The following is a 19,203-nucleotide window of genomic DNA, read 5'->3' as shown; positions in this document are numbered from 1 at the left end:
AGACTACAGATCTCTTCAAGAAAGTTAGAGATACCAAGGGAACATTTCATGCAAAGATGGGCTCAGAAATGGTAGGGACCTAACAGAAGCAGAAGATATTAAGAAGAGGTGGCAAGAATACACAGAAGAACTGTACAACAAAGATCTTCACGACCCAGATGATCATGATGGTGTGATCACTCACCTAGAGCCAGACATCCTGGAATGTGAAGTCGAGTGGGCCTTAGAAAGCATCACTACAAACAAAGCTAGTGGAAGTGATAAAATTCCAGTTGAGCTCTTTCAAATCCTGAAAGATGATGTTGTGAAAGTGCTGTATTCAATATGCCAGCAAATTTGGAAAATTCAGCAGTGGCCACAGGACTGGGAAAGGTGAGTGTTCATTCCAATCCCAAAGAAAGGCATGCAAAAAAAATGCTCAAACTACTGCACAATTGCACTCATCTCACATGCTAGTAAAGTAATGCTCAAAATTCTCCAAGCCAGGCTTCAGCAATACGTGAACCGTGAACTTCCAGAGAACTTTTAAAACCAGCTGGTTTTAGAAAAGGCAGAGGAACCAGAGATCAAACTGCCAACATCCTCTGGATCATGGAAAAACCAAGAGAGTTCCAGAAAAACATCTATTTCTGCTCTATTGACTATGCCAAAGCCTTTGACTGTGTGGATCACAATAAACTGTGGAAAATTCTGAAAGAGATGGGAATACCAGACCACCTGACCTGCCTCTTCAGAAACCACAGGTCAGGAAGCAACAGTTAGAACTGGACATGGAACAACAGACTGGTTCCAAAGAGGAAAAGGAGTACGTCAAGGCTGTATATTGTCACCCTGCTTATTTAGCTTATATGCAGGATACATCATGAGAAATGCTGGGCTGGAGGAAGCACAAGCTGGAATCAAGATTGCCAGGAGAAACATCAATAACCTCAGATATGCAGATAATACCACCCTTATGGCAGAAAGTGAAGAACTAAAGAGCCTCTTGATGAAAGTGAAAGAGGAGACTGAAGAGGTTGGTTTAAAGCTCAACATTCAGAAAACAAAAGATCATGGCATCTGGTCCCATCACTTCATGTGGGGAAACAATAGCTAACTTTATTTTTCTGGGCTCCAAAATCACTGCAGATGGGGACTGCAGCCATGAAATTAAAAGACACTTACTCCTTGGAAGGAAAGTTATGACCAACCTAGATAGCATATTAAAAAGCAGAGACATTACTTTGCCAACAAAGGTCCGTCTAGTCAAGGCTATGGTTTTTCCAGTGGTCATGTATGGATGTGAGAGTCAGACTATAAAGAAAGCTGAGCACTGAAGAATTGATGCTTTTGAACTATGGTGTTGGAGAAGACTCTTGAGAGTCCCTTGGATTACAAGGAGATCCAACCAGTCTATCCTAAAGGAGATCAGTCCTGGGTGTTCATTGGAAGGACTGATGTTGAAGCTGAAAATCCAATACTTTAGCCACCTGATGCGAAGAGCTGACTCATTGGAAAAGACTCTGATGCTGGGAAAGATTGAGGGCAGGAGGAGAAAGGGACAACAGAGGATGAGATGGTTGGATGGCATCACTGACTCAATGGACATGGGTTTGGGTGGACTCTGGGAGTTGGTGATAGACAGGGAGGCCTGGCGTGCTGCGGTTCATGGGGTCACAAAGAGTCGGACAGGACTGAGCGACTGAACTGAACCGAGACTCCAAGGTCTAGTGACTCAGTGCTACCTGATAAAGATGATTCTTTATTCATCTTCATGTTTCCTTTCTCAAGCATATCCAATTAGGAATGAGCATGTTAAAATATATGAAACAAGCCATTTATATTTTAATGTGCAAAAAATGTGTATCTAAAATACTTTATGAGCTCTTATATGCTCATTTAGTGTCTTCTAAATTTAGGTGAAGATTCTAGGTGACCATGAAACTCTGATAAATGTTTAAGATTCACTATTTATTCAAATCCACCATGCAGAGGAGCCATAGAAACTCTCTTAGATTGTTAACATTCATAAGCACCAAGCCACGGGAATAAAGGTAAAAGATTAATCCCTGTGTATTTTACACACAGTTAACCTATGTTGTCACTTGTTTTTAATACTTTTTACAGTAAAATTATATAACTTAAAATTGATAATTACTAATTATATTAAAAAACAAACACTTATAGTTATTTGGCTTAATGCCTAATCTTCAACCTGAAAACTTTTAATTTCTACTTCAAAACTGAATTTTTAATCAGTAAATTTAGAAAGTATTTATTGAATATTTGCTATGTGCCTGATATTATTCTCAGACTTTGCATACAGTTGTGAATAAAATAAAGACACCTGTCTTCAGGAATCCTACTTCTGGACTGGTAATAGGATAATAAATAAATGAATTTTAAGATATGTTAAGAGTGTTATGGAGAGGAAAAAAGAGTAGAACAGAGTGCAGAAGAGGCAGGAGGGGTAAGACAGGAGGTGGAGGAGCTGTAACTTTCCATTCTAATAGGGTAATGTCTGAGTCCGCTTGGGCTGCCATTACAAACACCATAGACATAGCGTAAACAACACGGTTACTTTCTCACAGTCCTGGAGGCAGGCAGTCCAGCACAGAGCTCCAGCCGGTTCCGGATGTGCTGAGCGCTCTCTTCCTTTTCACTGTGTCCTCCTGTGGCCTTTCCTCAGCATGTGCACGCAGAGGGAGAGAATAGGCTTCTGGTGTTCTCTTTTTAAAAGGACACTAATTCTGCTCAACCCTTAAGACCTCAAATAACTTTAATTTCATCCCTACTCAAATACGTGTTAGGGTTTCGGCACATGCGTTTTGGAGGGACACACACACTCAGTTTGTAAGACGCTTCATTGACTAGCTGATATTTGAGAAAATTCTTGAAGGTAATGACATGGCTCCCCAGGAAGATCTACAAGAGAAATCCCTTTCCAGGCACAGGAAGAAGCTGGACAAAGCCCTATGTCAAAAGTGACCTGGCGTATCCCATGAACAATAAGGAGACAGTCTGGCTCCAAAGCAGTAAGCTAGATGGCGACTGGAAGGGAAGTCAAGAGATAACAGGGAACCAGTGTGTTAAGGAGGGACCAGAGACCATTAACCTATGGACATAGGCCATTGGAAGGACTTTGGATTTTGTCTGTGAGAGATGAGGAGGATTTTAAGTAGAGAAGTAATATTTTAAAAGCATTATTCTTGCTTAACTATGCTGAGAATACATAGAAGACAAGGATAGATACAGGAAGACTTGTTAGGTGTCCATATTTAGGAACACTTGTTAGGTGTCCAATAATTCATGCAAAACAGGATGATGGCCTTGATCAGGTTACTTGCAGAAGAGGTAGTAAAAGGTGTATAGAGAGTACACAAAAGGTTTGAATAGTATAATGAACCCCAAGTACCTGTTAAATTTGCCACATCTCTATTTGTGCATTTGTCATTTTATCTCTGAAGCGTTATCTTCCACTCCAAATACTTTAGCTTATTTCTCTAATAAGTCTGTTTTTATTATATTGTTGCAGTTAAACAAAATTAATGTTAAATCCTTGATATCATGTAAAACTACCTACTTTCAAAACATCCTCTTTTTTTTTTCTTTATAACTTTTTTGAAACAGGATCAAATGAGAGGTTCACACAGTATTTTTGACTTTTGTTTCTCTTAATCTGGGCTTCCCTGGTGGCTCAGATGGTAAAGAATCCACCTGCAATGCAGGAGATGCAGGTTAGATCCCTGGGTTGGGAAGATACCCTGGAGAAGGAAATGGCAACCCACTCCAGTATTCTTCCCTGGAAAATCCCATGGACAGAGGATCCTGACGGGCTATAGTCCATGGGGTTGCAAATAATCACACACAACTGAGTGACTAACATTTTCAGTTTTTACCCTTTCTCAGTCTATTTTCATCTAGAAGAGACTTCTTCCTCCCACCTCCCCACTCCTACGCCAAACACTCATTTAGGCAACTAGATGAGCTGTCCTGTAAGTGGTTCCATGTTCTGCATTTGTCTCATTGCTCTTTATTGATGTCATTTTATTCTTGAACTACTTTTCCTACTTTCTTATAAATTAGAGATAAGATCTAAAGGTCTGAATATGCACAATGAACATTTTGGCAGGAATACTTTACAAGTGTGGCTGTGTAGATCAAAATACCTCATGTCAGAAGGTATATAATATCTCATCTCGCCACATTTTCAGTGACATTAAAATTGATCAGTTAATTTAGTGATAGTGACAGCATGATTCTTCACTGGAAGTTTTTTTTCCCATGTTGTAACCAGCAAATAATCTGTGAGGTGATAGTCTGACATTCCCTAAATGTTTAAGTCCCTATCAACCTCCTAGTCATTTAAAGATGCATTTGTAATTGTTACCTGAGTCAGTTATTTCATTAGGAATGCGAAATTAATTTCCAATTTTATTATTTCTTCCACATTTATTAAACAGAATTTTCCTCTAAAAAGGAGCTTTTTCTCCTTAACTAGGGCTTTTTTTTAATTCATAAAAATAGGAAGCCAGAGGGGAAAATGTTTAATTTTTTCCTTTAATTTCAAAGTTTTAGAGTGAAAGAAAAGCAGTTTAGCTAAAACCAGAGGTTACAAAGTAGTATTTTTTAAATTTTCATTTCTATTTCATTGAATAATATTAGAACTCATGGATTTTTATACTGATGTTGAATATATTTTTATCAGTTTCAGTTTTTATTCATCATAAAGTTTAAAATGTTCCATCTTTGGCCAGTAGGACCTCTTAAAGATGACCTTTTGTTCTTTCTATACCATTTGCCTTTGACAGTTTCTTAGCTTTCTTGCCCCATTAGATGTCCCAAATTCCTTCTCTACCCTAATCACAATTTGGGATTACTATCTCTCCAATTTTCCCTAGTTTCTTTTAGTGAAAAGTGTGTATACTTAGAAGATAGAGTCGACAGGATTTCCTCAGAGATTTTGGATGTGTTCTGAGAATGAGAAAGTCAAGTATGACTGCAAGATTTGGGGACTGGGCAACTAGTACAAATGAAGTTGCCATCAACCAAGAAGAAGAAGGATGCAGTTGAAAGGAGGGACAAACAGGAGTTCAGTCTGGGACATTCTGATTTTTAAAATTTAATTACATTTCTATATAAGATATGTAGTAGGCAACTGAATATACAAATTGGGAGTTCCTTAGATTACAGTTAAGTAGACATCATATAGATGAAAATTAAAACCCTGAGGCTGCATGAGTGCACCAGGGGTATAAGAAAGAGGACCAAGGATTTAGCCCCAAAGTTAAAAGATCTAGAAGATAAACACATGTGTACATTTTGTTAAGGTTATTGAGAAATAGGCCAAAGTATATCTTTCTGTATTGTAGACCCAACAAAGTATCCCATATAATAATCATTAATGATTATGTTACACTTTCTCTTCAGGTGAAGGACTTTCAGAACGAACTGTAGAGATTATACTTTCGGTCACTTTGTGTATCCTTTCCATCATTCTTCTTGGAACAGCTGTGTTTGCGTTTGCAAGGTAAGACTATTTGCATTAGACTTATTCCTAAGATGCTTTATGGACAGTTACGGTTTAATTAGGAGACAGAAGCCCACAGTGGTTACTAGGATAGGAAGCATTTAATAATAACAACTTAACAAATACAAATAGTTTACTATTAAAAGGAGTAAAATAAAACACTAAGGGATCCAAAAGTAGCAACTGCAACCAAGCTGCTCTCTCTAGTCTAAGGGCAAGTGGACAGTAGGTGAACAAACTAGAAGTTGTCTCGCTCCCAAGAATGGAATGGCCACCACAGGCACATGCATCCTATTACAGTGAGCAAAGAAATATGACAGAGAAAGCAGCTGGAGCTGGTCTGGAGAAGCTGCCTGTCATTACTGGAGGGTAGGCAGCCTGGAATTAGTGAGAGCAGTCCATGCTCCCCGATCGTGGATGGGCTAAAGCTACTTAGCATCATTCACTGATGGGATGGTGACAGCATGAACTCTAGAAGCAGCTAGAACTCATTTAGGTGGACTACTGGCCTTCCACAATGAATCATAATAATGTAGCTCTAGAACACACAAGGGCAGTATCTCCCCATCCCTACTGCCTTGCAGGATGACTAGTGTCCTCTATTAAGAAGGCTCAACATCCCACCAGCTGGCCAAGGAGTCTAGCTCCAATATCTCAAAGTGAGACAAAGTAGATAGAGGACTGAGAGAGAAGTTTACACAAAAGAGGAAGGTGCCCGGCTTTCTACATCTTTGAATATTTATAACTCTGATAGGTTTAATTTAAAAGATTTTAATCAGGTTTGATCTTTGGGTTGGAAAGATCCCCGGGAGGAGGGCATGGCAACCCACTCCAGTATTCTTGCCTGGAGAATCCCCATGAACAGAGGCCTGGCGGGCTACAGTCCATAGGGTCGCAGAGTCGGACACGACTGAGCAAGTGCACACAGCACACCACACAGGGGAAATCTTAGTTGTGATTCTAAAATCCAGTTTCATAAGATAGATTGCCAAGTTAAAGGGACCTTCCATTTGTAAAAATAACCATTATACTAATTTCCTAAGTAGCTCAGTAGGCTCTGTTTTATCTGAAGTATGTTTTCCTGTATTGCGTTTGCCAAGCATCCTCTGTTTCATCTTGAATCATTTAAATTATCATTTTGATAGAAAATTTGAAGGGCTCTTGATATTTTTCTTCCACTAGATAGTGTTCTCAGATTCAGCCAGAAGACGGTGAGAGTTATATTGTGCAAGCTATGGTCCTTGTCCCCAAGGGACATGCAACCCCTGTATTCACAATGTTGTTCTGCTCCCAGATCATTTCTTTATAGGATGAGCTCCTCTAGTGGGCGGGAAATGGCCCCCTCTTACTCCCTGCAACTTTCCTTCATGTGGCTGTTCAGCCACCGGAGTTTAATCTCACCTGAGCATCCCCTAGGCTTTCACACACTGCTGCTTTTTTTCAGTCCACTGTAAATGTGCTTCCTCCACCTTCTGCAACACCAAAGTCAAACTCTACTTTTTATTTCTTCTAAGTGCCAATAGTTGTAATCACATATCATTTCATAACCGATCAATTACTGTTTTACAAGTTGCAATTTGAATATTTTTCCTCTGTATGCTTTTTCTACATTCCAATCCTTCTCAACTAAATTATATCCTTGAGGATAAGGACCATATGTTCTACTTTCTGTATCATCCTTAACACATAAATCATAATAAGTATTAAATATTTGCAGTACAAGATAGAAAAGCTAAATATTACTTTATATTTAACATCAATATGATTTGCAGATTCATGTGACTTCTATTTTTGAACCTGAGTTTTCTGGTTCTATTTTATACTCTTTGATTATATAAAGAATATATAATTAGATATACATACTTGGCAATATTTTTATAAAACTTGTGTATCTGGTCATATGTGTTTTACGTATGTAAAAACAGTGGAAGGTTGTCTATTTGAACCGGTGCTGATAGCAATGAGCTGTGTCCACATTGGCATATTCCTTTTTATGATAAATCTATGGGACAGCTTGAGGGAGGAGAAACAAGCTCACAACATCCGTCTCATTCACTCTATACTTTAAATGTGTCAGTGACTCAGGCCTTGAAGAACTAATTCTCATTAAAAATAGGATGTTAAAAAATTATAGTAGAATATATTCTGTGGAATTAAAACAGGGAGAAGAATTTGAGTAGCTATAAATTTGCAATGTGTTCACAGAAGTGATCCCAACAAGGAAATTATTTGACTAATGTCTTAAAAAGAAATCTAAATACAAATGCATGCTTTCTATGCTAGTTCCTCCTTGGACTTTACTACACTTACTTTTAGAATTCGACAGAAGCAGAAAGAAGGTGGGACATACTCTCCTCGGGATGCAGAAATTATTGACACTAAATTCAAGCTGGATCAGCTCATCACTGTGGCGGACTTGGAACTGAAGGACGAGAGATTAACGCGGTGAGCACACTCCTCTGGGCGAACAGTGGTCCAGAGGGCCCGGAGCCATGACCCTATTGTGACCTGTACTTGTTGGAAGTGTTTGTGGGGCTTCTATTTACACAGGTCACAGAGATTCTCTTTCAAAGGGTGACCTCCATCTTCCACACACTTCTCACTGGTGTTCAGAGAATCACTTAATCTTCCTAATACTTTGAGTTCAATATGAACCCGGGTCTATAATGTTCGGCAAAGCTTTTTTTTTCTTCCTGAAACAATATTTATATACATTAAATCTTTAAAATTATGTCTAATAATTCACTACATATGATAGGATTTTTCCTGTCCACATTTTAAATTACATATTTATTCAAATTTGTAACTGCTTGATATTCTTATCATTTTTTATAAAAGCCTTAAGCTCTTTATTTAATGTAAAGTTACATTAAAGTCAAAATTATATATTAACACTTCATTTTTTAAATTGCTTAGTATTTAGGATTAAATAGAAAGTAAAATTTATCTTTGAAAGGAAAAATTTTAAAGTATGCACTAAGTATGTGCCATCAATGTGTTTTGGAAATAAGAGTACTTAATTGTAAATGTTAAGTAATTTTATATTCTTTTAAAATCGTAAGTTTTTCAAAATGTTGGCACATTTGAAAAACTTCCATTAAGATAATTTACCAAATTCTTAATAAAACTATCATCAGAAAGTTTTAGATTCTTATGAGATTCAGTATTTTATGATGCTCATAGCATGTGAAAATATGGCACCAAAGGTCTTAAACTTAAAAAGGAATTAATCATTTATAGCTGGTCTTTACCTAATAGACTGACTTTGCACAAATATTTCCAGCATGTCTAAAAACATCTAATAAGTGCTATAGATGGAAGTGTCATCTGATAAGCAGAGTCCTTCCGAATACTACAAAATGAAAGTTATTTGGTGTTATCAGTAAATTACAAAGTAATTTCACTGGATATGAAAATTCCTTTAATATTTATCTACATTTGTTTATGTTCTAATACAGGTTGTTCCTATCTAAAATGGATAGTGCTCCAAAGACTGTGTGTAAGATAGTTATATTTTTAAACCACATAAAAGATCAATAGACCTGCAGGGTAACCTGCCCAAGCTAAAGCCTATCATAGCAACAATAGGACATCAGTAGTATTAGGCTATGCCTCAGTTCTTTAAGGGTCCTGCTGCATGGAAAAAGGAAGTTTCTTCTCCTTTACACCTGTGGGCCCAACTCCCTTTCCACACCCCTTTCTCAACTAAGGCCTGGAATCTCCATCTTTATTCTACATGTGAAGTGTAAAAGGAATGAAACTTCAAATCTCTGAGTGTAATTAATTTTAGTTTTTTGAACAATTTAGTTGAATCTGTTCATGTGAATTTCTAAGCACCCAAACGTGTTTACAGTATTTTTTTAAAGTGATAGTTGCTCAGTCATGTCCGACTCTTTGTGACCCTGGACTTCACAGCCCATGGAATTCTCCAGGCCAGGATAATGGTTGGGTAGCCTTTCCCTTCTCCAGGGGAATCTTCCCAGCCCAAGGACTGAACCCAGGTCTCCTGCATTGCAGGTGGATTCTTTACCAGCTGAACTGCCAGGGAAGCCCAAGAATACTGGAGTGGGTAGCCTATCCCTTCTCCAGTGGCTCTTCCCAACCCAGGAATCAAACCAAAGAATGTTTATTAATCCCCCAAAAGTCTCTAGTATGTGGATCCTCAGGAGTTATAATACAGTGAAAAAAGCCAGTCAGTATTGGAGAAAGTATTCTTTTTCAAGAAGGTTACCATTCTATAGAGGCTATGTGAGGTCAGATCCTCTAAGCTCTGTGTTTTCACAGCTTGCCCCCTACTCCACTGAACATAGCCATTATCAAAAAGGGTTAAGATATATATTTTAAATATCTGTCATGACAGCTAATGGAAAAGGTGGGCAAAGACTGTATAGATTGTTTATTATCGGGTACTTAAAATTCAAGGACAGCCTCATTTAACATTAACTCATTGTTTTCCTGCTTCCATGTTTGTTTATATATGTTACTTTATTTGTAAATAGATGTAGAATTGTCTTTAAAGTATATTTCAAATAATTTTTATCTACTTTTACACACAGAAAACTGGTATATATTACTGCTAGTCATATCAAAGTTAGAAATTTTAGTTTTCAATGCTTTTTGCTACCTTGTTAAGACTCTAGTAATCATAACTGTAATACTTATTGGTAATTCCAGTGTCACATACTAATATGATATGCTTTGCTTGATTACAGGAATTTATTAAAATAACTGTCTCCAGCTTTTTTATTGAAGGTTTTTCATGTTTTTAAAGTCACATACATTAGATGGTAAGACTAGAAAAAATAGTAACAGATTCTTAAGTAGCCATGTGCACATATGCATGCATGCCGTGAGGCTCTAAAGCTCTTTACCTGTATTTCAGGTACGGGAAAGTCTAAAGCTATCAAAAGCCACACATGTCTGATGAGGACTGAGCCACAGAGACTGATGGTAGATTCTGAGAGTGAAGAATCAAGGAGTTTGAGTTAGCTTCCAAATTGCTGAGTAACTTATGCCATGTGTCTGTCATTTACAAGAAGGAACTTAGACCATTTCCTTTAAATCTACCCAACTACCATATGCTCTTTCCACTTGAGGTTTAGGCCAATTCTTTTCCTTCCAAACTGCCCACTTTCTTCATGCTAATTGGACTGCCAGTTTTCCTCAGTGTTATATGTTGTCGCGTGTCCGTAACAGAAATGATAAAGTATCTAATGAGCAGTTAAAATATTAATTTTAATGGAGTTATCTAATTGACCAAAAATGGTCATTACAGTAATTGATATTAAATCAATTTTAGGACGTAGGGTCTTATAATTAAGAAATTATATTATATCTGCATATATAGCTATATACATTTTTTAAGATTCTTCTTATAAGTTCCATATATGTGAACTCATATCATTTGATTATATTATACCTTGTTTCATAAAGGACCTGAAGACAAATTCTCTCATTCTTTTTCTTCTTGAAAACTAATGAAATTCAAAGATTTAGTACTCTATAGATCCAAGAGAACATTCAGTGATATGCAAAGAAAATGTTTTAAATTCTTGTTTGGAATGATAATGGTATCATTTCATTATTCCATTTTCTATATATTTTTAGTGAACACAAGCTATATATATATTAGGAAGAATATTTAATATTTGTGTTCCTCTATTCTACATTCACCAGATTGGAAGATAACACTGAGATTTTCTATTTGATAAACAAATTCACAAGACAATGTTTTGTGATGGCTCTTTCGTCATTAAAACATTAAAGTGAGAAATGTTTCTAGGAGAAAATATTAGCAACTGGTAGCACAGACCTGTCTCTTTAAAACTGCTGAGCCTGGATCACAGAAGAAATCATGAGGAAATCAAAAAATAGAAAGACAAATGAAAATGAAAACACGATGATCCAAAACCTATGGGACACAACAAAAGCAATTCTAAGAGGGAAGTTTAATGATACAAACTTACTTGAGGAAATAAGAAAAATCTCAAACAACCTAACCTTATATCTAAAGCAACTAGAGAAAGAACAGGCAAAATCCAAAGTTAGTAGAAGAAAAGAAATCACAAAGATTAGAGAAGAAATAGAGATGAAGAAAACAATAGAAAAGACCAATGAAACTAAAAGCTGATTCTTTGAAAATATAAACAAATTTAATAAAACTTTCACCATATTCATCAAGAAAAAAATAAGAGGACCCATAATAATAAAATGAAAAGTGAAAAAAGAAAAGTTACAATGGACAGCACAAGTGTACAAAGGACCATATGAAATTACTACAGGCAACTATATGTCAATAAAATGGACCACCTAGAAGGAATGGACACATTCTTAGGTACAGCCACGACTAAACCAGGAAGAAACAGAAGGTATGACCAGACCAGTTACAAGTACTGAAATTAAATCTGTTATTTAAAAATTCCCAACAAACAAAAGTCCAGGATCAGATGGCTTCACAGATGCATTCTACCACACATTTAGAGAAGAATTAACACCTATCCTTCTGAAACTCTTCCAAAAATTGCACAGAAAGGAACACTTCTGAACTCATTCTATGAGACCACCATCACCCTGACGCCAAAACCAGACAAAGATGGCACACACACACAAACTACAGACCAATATCACTAAGTCCACAACAAAATACCAGCAACCTGAGTTCAACAGTATACCAGAAGAATCATATACCATGATCCAGTGGGATTTATCCCAGAGATGCAAGGATTTTTCAGTATCTGAAAAGCAATCGGCGTGATACACCATATTAACAAAGTGAAGAATAAAAATTAAATGATCATCTCAATAAATGCAGAAAAATATTTTTATAAAATTCAACATCCATTTATGACAAGAAAAATTTTTTAGAAACTGGGCATACAAGGAACATACCTCAACATACTAAAGGCCAAATATGACAAATCCACAGTTAACATCATACTCAATGGTGAGACACTAAACATTTCCTCTAAGATCAGGAATAAGACAAGGATGTCTTTTAGTCAACATAGTTTTAGAAGTCCTAGCCACAGCAATCAGAAAAAAAAAGACACAAATGGAATCTAAATTGGAAAAGTGAAACTGTCACTGTTCACAGATGACATGATACTATACACAGAAAATCCTAAAGATTCTACCAGAAAACTACTAGAGCTCATCAATGAATTCAGCAAGGTTGCAGGATACAAAATGATGTACACAAATCTGTTACACTTCTATATATTAACAGTGGAAGATGAGAAAGAGAAATTAAGGAAGCTATCCCATTTGCCATCACATCAAAAAGAATACAATACCTAGGAATAAACCTAAATAAGAAGGCAAAGATGCCTGTACTCCAAAAACTATAAGATGCCGATGAAAGAAATCATAGACAACACAAAGAGATGCAAAGATATACTATGTTTGTGGATTGGGAGAATCAATATTGTGAATATGACTGTACTATCCAAGGCAATCTACAGACTCAATGCAGTCCCTATCAAATCCCTAAGAAATTTTTCATAGAACTAGATAAAAAAAATTTTACAATTTGTACAGAAACACAGAAGCCCCTGAATAGCCAAAGCAATCTTGAGAAAGAAAAATGGAGCTGGAGGAATCAGCCTCCCTGACTTCTGACTATTCTACAGTCATCGGGACAGTATAGTACTGGCAGAAAAACTGAACTATAGGTCAGTGGAACAGGGTAGAAAGTAGAGATAAATGCATACATCTATGCTCAACTAATCTATGACAAAGGAGGCAAGAATACATAATGGAGAAAAGACAGCCTCTTCAATAAGTAGTGCCAGGAAACTAGACAGCTACATATAACAGAATGAAATTAGAACGCTTTCTAACACCAAACACACACACACACACACCTCAAAATGGATCGAAGACCCAAATGTAAAGCCAGATACTATAAAACTCTAACAGTAAAATATAGGCAGAACACTCTCTGACATAAATCACAGCAATATTTTTTTGATCCATCTCCTTGAGAGATGGAAATAAAATGGAAATAAAAATAAACAAATGGGACCTAATTAAACTCAAAATCTTTTGCACAGCAAAGGAAACCATAAACAAAACAAAAAGTGCACAGAATAGAAGAAAATATTTGCAAATCAAGTGACTGACAAGGTATTAATCTTCAGACTATACAAACAACTCATGCAGCTCAATATCAACAAAATAAACAAAAAAACCCAATCCAAAAATGGGCAGAAGATCTATATAGACATTTCTTCAAAGACGACATACAGATGGCTAAAAAGCACATGAAAAGATGCTCAACATCACTGTTAGAGAAATGCAAATAGAAACAACAATGAAGTATCACTTCACACCAGTCAGAATGGCCATCATCAAAAAACCTACTAACAATAAATGCCAGAGATGGTGGAGAAAAGGGAACACTGTTGGTGGGAATGTAAATTGGTACAGCCACCTTATGGAGAACAGTATGGAGGGTTCCATAAAAACTAAAAAGAGTACCCATATGATCCTACAATCCCACACCTGGGCATATATCCTGAGAAATCTCTAATTAAAAAAGATAACATGCACCCCAATGTTGACTGAAGCACCATTTACAATAGCCAAGACACAGAAGCACTCTAAATGCCCATCAGCAGATAAAGATGTGATACATACATACAATGGACTATTTAAAAGAATGAAGCGACGCCATTCGCAGCAACATGGATGGACCTAGAAATTATCAGACTAAGTGAAGTAAGCCAGACAGATGTCATAGGATATCACTTATATATGGAATCTTAAAAAAAAGATGCAAAATGAACTTATTTACAAAACAGAAATAGACTCACTGACATAGAAAACAAACTCATGGTTACCAAAGGGAAAAGGGAAAGGTGAGGGATAAATTAGGAGTTTGAGATGAACACATACAGACTACTATATGTAAGGCCCTGGCACCCCACTCCAGTACTCCTGCCTGGAAAATCCCATGGATGGGGGAGCCTGGAAGGCTGCAGTCCATGGGGTCGCTGAGGGTCGGACACGACTGAGCGACTTCACGTTCACTTTTCACTTTCATGCATTGGAGAAGGAAATGGCAACCCACTCCAGTGTTCTTGCCTGGAGAATCCCAGGGACGGGGGAGCCTGGTGGGCTGCCATCTATGGGGTGGCACAGAGTCAGACACGACTGAAGCGACTTAGCAGCAGCAGCATGTGTAAAATAGATAACCAACAAGAACCTACTATATAGCACAGGGAACTAAGTATTTGTAATAATCTCTAAGGAAAAAGAATCTGAAAAAAGTATAATATATGTATATAATGGAAATGTATATAATGGAATCACTGTGCTGTACACTTGAAACTAATACAACATTGTAATTTAACTACGTTTCAGTTTTTTTTTAAAGTTCCAATGAAGTTGAAAAAAATGCAATATTTTAATTGTATAGATTATCTATATTCCTGGAAAAAAAAATCTATGTTAAATCTAGGATTAAATTCTTGGGAAAGTTTAAAGGAATAAAGATATAATTTTAAAGAGAAAAAAACACTGCTCAGCCTAACTGGCCCTGTGGTTTGCTTTGAACTAATTTAACTGTAACACAGATTGGCTTTCCAAAAGAGTTATAACACAAAATTAAATAAGCCAACAGAATTTTGAAAAAGATACTACTGGCTAATAATTTTTAATTTTCACTGTCTCCTTTCTAAACTGAATTTAGAAGCTGTGTTTCTTTTGGTGACTAAGTCAGAAAAAATAGAAAATATTAATCAGTGTCATTAATATTCTTATTTGACAAATACTCCTTTTCTTCCAGTCCTCAACTTTTCCCCTCAAATTCTGGGCATCATTCCATACTAATTATCTTGCCTATTTTAGTTGAGTGAATGTAATGGTGCATCCTCTTGAAGACCAAGGCCCAATCTAGTAATCATGAGTGGAATTAAAATTCTAACAAAATGAAGCAAACAACTGAATGGCTATTTTAAGAGTATCTTTCATGAATAACTTGAGAAGTTTGCATGCTGAATTTTTATTAAATATATATTATGCCTTCAGAAGTTTACCGTGTAAAAGAATCCTATGAATGTGTTTTGTAAACTGTAAATCAGAATACATTCAGTATTATTATTTATAATATTTGTAAAATTAAAAATGACCCAGTCTACTTTCACATATAGGATTTGCTAACATAATACTTGCTACTGTTTGAGAGCAACTACTGAACTGAACTGAACTGTGTGGTAAATTTTGTATGTAATGATCTCAGCCAAGTCATTTAATCTTTTGTGGTTGGTACTCCTTATCTCCATTTTACAAATGAAAAATAAAAGATGCCTGGAGAATTTAAGTAACTGTCCCAGGGCATGCATCTAGTTAACAGGACAGCCAAGATGACAGGAGCAGGTCAGTTTGATTCTGAAGCATCAGCATACACCTCTAATTGTGTGCATGTATTTGCCTCTGAAGCATGCTACATGGGATCAACACACACACACCTGACAAGACCCGTGATATCCTTCTTCAAGTAGGATTTTCTATGCAGAGTATTTTCTTCTTTCAAGTAGTATTTTCTTTTCTATTCTAAGAACTGCTTCTTTTGTGATTCTCCAGCGATACGGGGAAAAGAATGATAGCATTTTAGTACAGGTTCAATCTTACAGAAACCGAAAAGTATTTAGTTGTGCAATTCCTGTGACTTCACTAATAATACACAAAATTTGACCAATATATGAAATACTTTGTAAAATTGTTAGCATTTTAATTTCCAGCAGTTCTCTGACAGATTCTGGTCATTAATTTTACTTCTGTCTTAAACTATTTTGCAAGCAAGGGCAAAAATATATGAATCCAGATAAGGAATGTCTGAATAAAATGTGAATTTGGGACAAGAAATGTCCAGCAGTAGAATGAAACTCAAGATATTTCATGCTCATGTTCTTCCAGCAGCAAGTAAAAGACAATGCAGTATGTGCTTTTATACTAAAAAATTAATCTTTACTTCCAGATACTCCTCATTTTTCTTTAGACGAAAGGAGATTTTTGTCATCCAGTAAGTTACTGTGGTAATGCAGAGCTCTGCTGTGATTAATCTTTTCAGATGGTGTGCTCTATATTTTAAAATACATGATAAGAAGTGTTTTGTTGTTTAATATGCTATTTTTTTCCAAAGACAAAAAACAGTTAAAGGTACTCTAAACTTTCTACTTCCTACGTGTCCTCTATGATACTGCATGCTAGTGTAAATTAACCTTATCAAAATGCGCATTGACTCACAATGTGCATGGCCCGAGAAATTTGCTGTGTTATCATGTTGTGTTAACTTTGATTGTAAAATAAGTTTTTACCTAGATTTCTTCACAAGTTTCCTGACCTATTATTACGATGACACAAGAGTTCTCTGTCTGATGGGTGGTGTCTGGGCTCACATTCCACACAAGCTCATTTCAACTACTACAGGCAGTAATCTGTGAGAGCCAAGACGATCACATTCCCTGTTTCATAAAATTTTGACTTCTACCCTACCCAATGGACAGCCAACTGTGCATGCTTTCAGACATCCCCCTAATGCCCAGAAGTGCCACTTTTATCCTAGGATAAAAATTGCTGTATACATTCTGAGGGGAGCATAGCAAAATGACTGCATTAGCAGGGACCCAGCAATTGAGTGTGGCAGAGATACTCAATTTCTTCAGTAAAGGATATGAATGGAGGTAGAGAAGGAAAATGCATTTGATTTCAGAATCCCAGATCTATCTCTGACAAAGGACTCAATTTCCATGAGCCCACAAGGCTGGATGGAGCCAAGACTCCTGACATTCTCTTGACTGTGAACAGTACTCAGAGTAATAATTCAAACAGAGGAAGGCAGACCCATGGCTACTCTAACCACATTTCACATTTTGGAATCATAGCTAACCCCTGTTTTATTTATTAACTAATTGCCACGTTCCCATTGACAGAATTAAAATAGTTTCATGAAGATACATTTTCCTCAAAGGACCTACTTGATCAGATTAATACATCTGCCAAAAACACTCCTGAGCTAAAGATTTCAGTGATCACATCACACAGAAAATACCATTTCCAACCAGCACTCAAAGCTGACCTCTCAGTGTTCCAGACTCACAAATGGTCTGGTTGAGAAACTCTGCCAAATGCCTTTCTGCGTCATCATTAAACAAAATCCTTTTCCTTTTCCTTTTTGGCTTTATGCCATTAGTGGTGATGGCTTAGTCACTAAGTTGCGTCCAACTCTTGTGACTCCAGGGACGTATAGCCCTCCAGGCTCCTCTGTTCATGGGACTTTCCAAGCAAGAATACTGGAGTGGGTAGCCATTCCCTTCTCCAGGGGATCTTCCTGACTCAGGGACTGAATCTGGGTACCCTGCATTGCAGACAGATTCTTTACCAGATATGCCATTAGTAGCTCAGAGAAAAATGCTTCCATTTTTATCGAACCCTCACTCTCTCACCTCTATAACCACATTTTCTTCTCCTAGAATCAGTCAACAGTCCTCTGGTCAGAGCTCCTACTCTGATAGAACTATATAGTTTGGGTTAATCAGAATCTTTAAACACCTCTACGTAAATCAACACAGTTAAAATATAGTCGCCTTTCAAATCTGGTTTTTTGAGGTTACCTGCTAACCCCTGAGAGAGTAATTTCTGTGCTTACCTGCCTGCCTGTCCTTTTAGATGCTGTTATGTCATCTGTCTGCTCTTCATTAAGTCCTCTCCCCGAGAACCTCTGCCGACCTCCCCACAAAGCTGTCGGCAGTTTCTTCATCCTCTTTGCTGCGTCTGCCCTCTTGCCCCTGAGGTAACCAGGTTTAGGACTACAATTTTAATTTAGAATACATGGTTTACAAAATAAGAATCTGTCAAGAGTTTGCTTTCACATGTGCTTAGTAGTAAGGAAAATTCAACTCTTGCCACCCTGGAAATCTGACATCACCTCTTTGACGACAGCAAGAACGTTGCTTTCCTGTATGTATCTAGAATCCATTTCACCTTGTTTGCATGAAAGAAATATCAGTTGGGCCTCTACAAGTGCCAGGGTCTGAATACTGTGATAAAAAATTACATTACTCACTTATTAACGTGGCATGTGTACCTTATAAAGTGAAGTTCTAGAGTCAGCTGTACAGTCCTAGCCATTGGTTGGAATAATATTTTTAATTTGTACTAAAGACCAGAGAAAAGTCACTGGTGATTTGATAAGAGTCTGAAAGAATACTAAAGCCTATAATGAATAAAAACAATAGGAAAAAATAAAAATTAAGATCCTTTTGAAAGCATTACAGTAAATGCTTTGGATAAGTAACACAGTCATTGTAGAAATAAATGTGGACATTGGAAAAATTAATGAATTGAAATACATAAACTAAAAACCTCACACTCAATATTTTACGAAACTTAGAAAAATCAATTAACATGTTTTACCAGATTATTCAAAAATTTTCGTTGAAAATGAAGTACATATTAGTGTGAGAAGTACTTATTTTTACAGTAAAGGCAGTAAAATTTTGAACCTAACTTAAAACTGGTTAAGTAGAAAACACAGCTTCTCGCCACTGCTAATGCTGAGTTAAGCTGCCCATCTATAGGCTATCATCTGTAGCTCTCTATTTGGACTATATTTTAATTCCCTATAGATTTCAACTAATTGACCTTGAGGGAAAGCTGAGTCTCTGTGACAATATGGTCTTCAATCACCACTG

At 36.7% G+C, this 19,203-nt stretch overlaps 1 protein-coding gene across 10 annotated transcripts in view; it reads left to right on the top strand.

The window, feature by feature from the left end:
• PTPRQ (protein tyrosine phosphatase, receptor type Q) overlaps positions 1-19,203 on the top strand; it is a 296,165-nt gene that overhangs the window by 237,592 nt on the left and 39,370 nt on the right. For all 10 annotated transcript variants that reach the window (XM_027543274.1, XM_027543276.1, XM_027543277.1 and 7 more), the window contains 2 exons: positions 5,410-5,509; positions 7,826-7,954. In XM_027543274.1, coding sequence (XP_027399075.1) covers positions 5,410-5,509; positions 7,826-7,954 — 229 coding nt within the window. The remainder of the gene's footprint in view (positions 1-5,409; positions 5,510-7,825; positions 7,955-19,203) is intronic.

Source organism: Bos indicus x Bos taurus, chromosome 5, assembly GCF_003369695.1.
Source record: "Bos indicus x Bos taurus breed Angus x Brahman F1 hybrid chromosome 5, Bos_hybrid_MaternalHap_v2.0, whole genome shotgun sequence".
NCBI lineage: Eukaryota > Metazoa > Chordata > Mammalia > Artiodactyla > Bovidae > Bos > Bos indicus x Bos taurus.
This window is presented reverse-complemented; position numbering and strand designations above follow the sequence as displayed.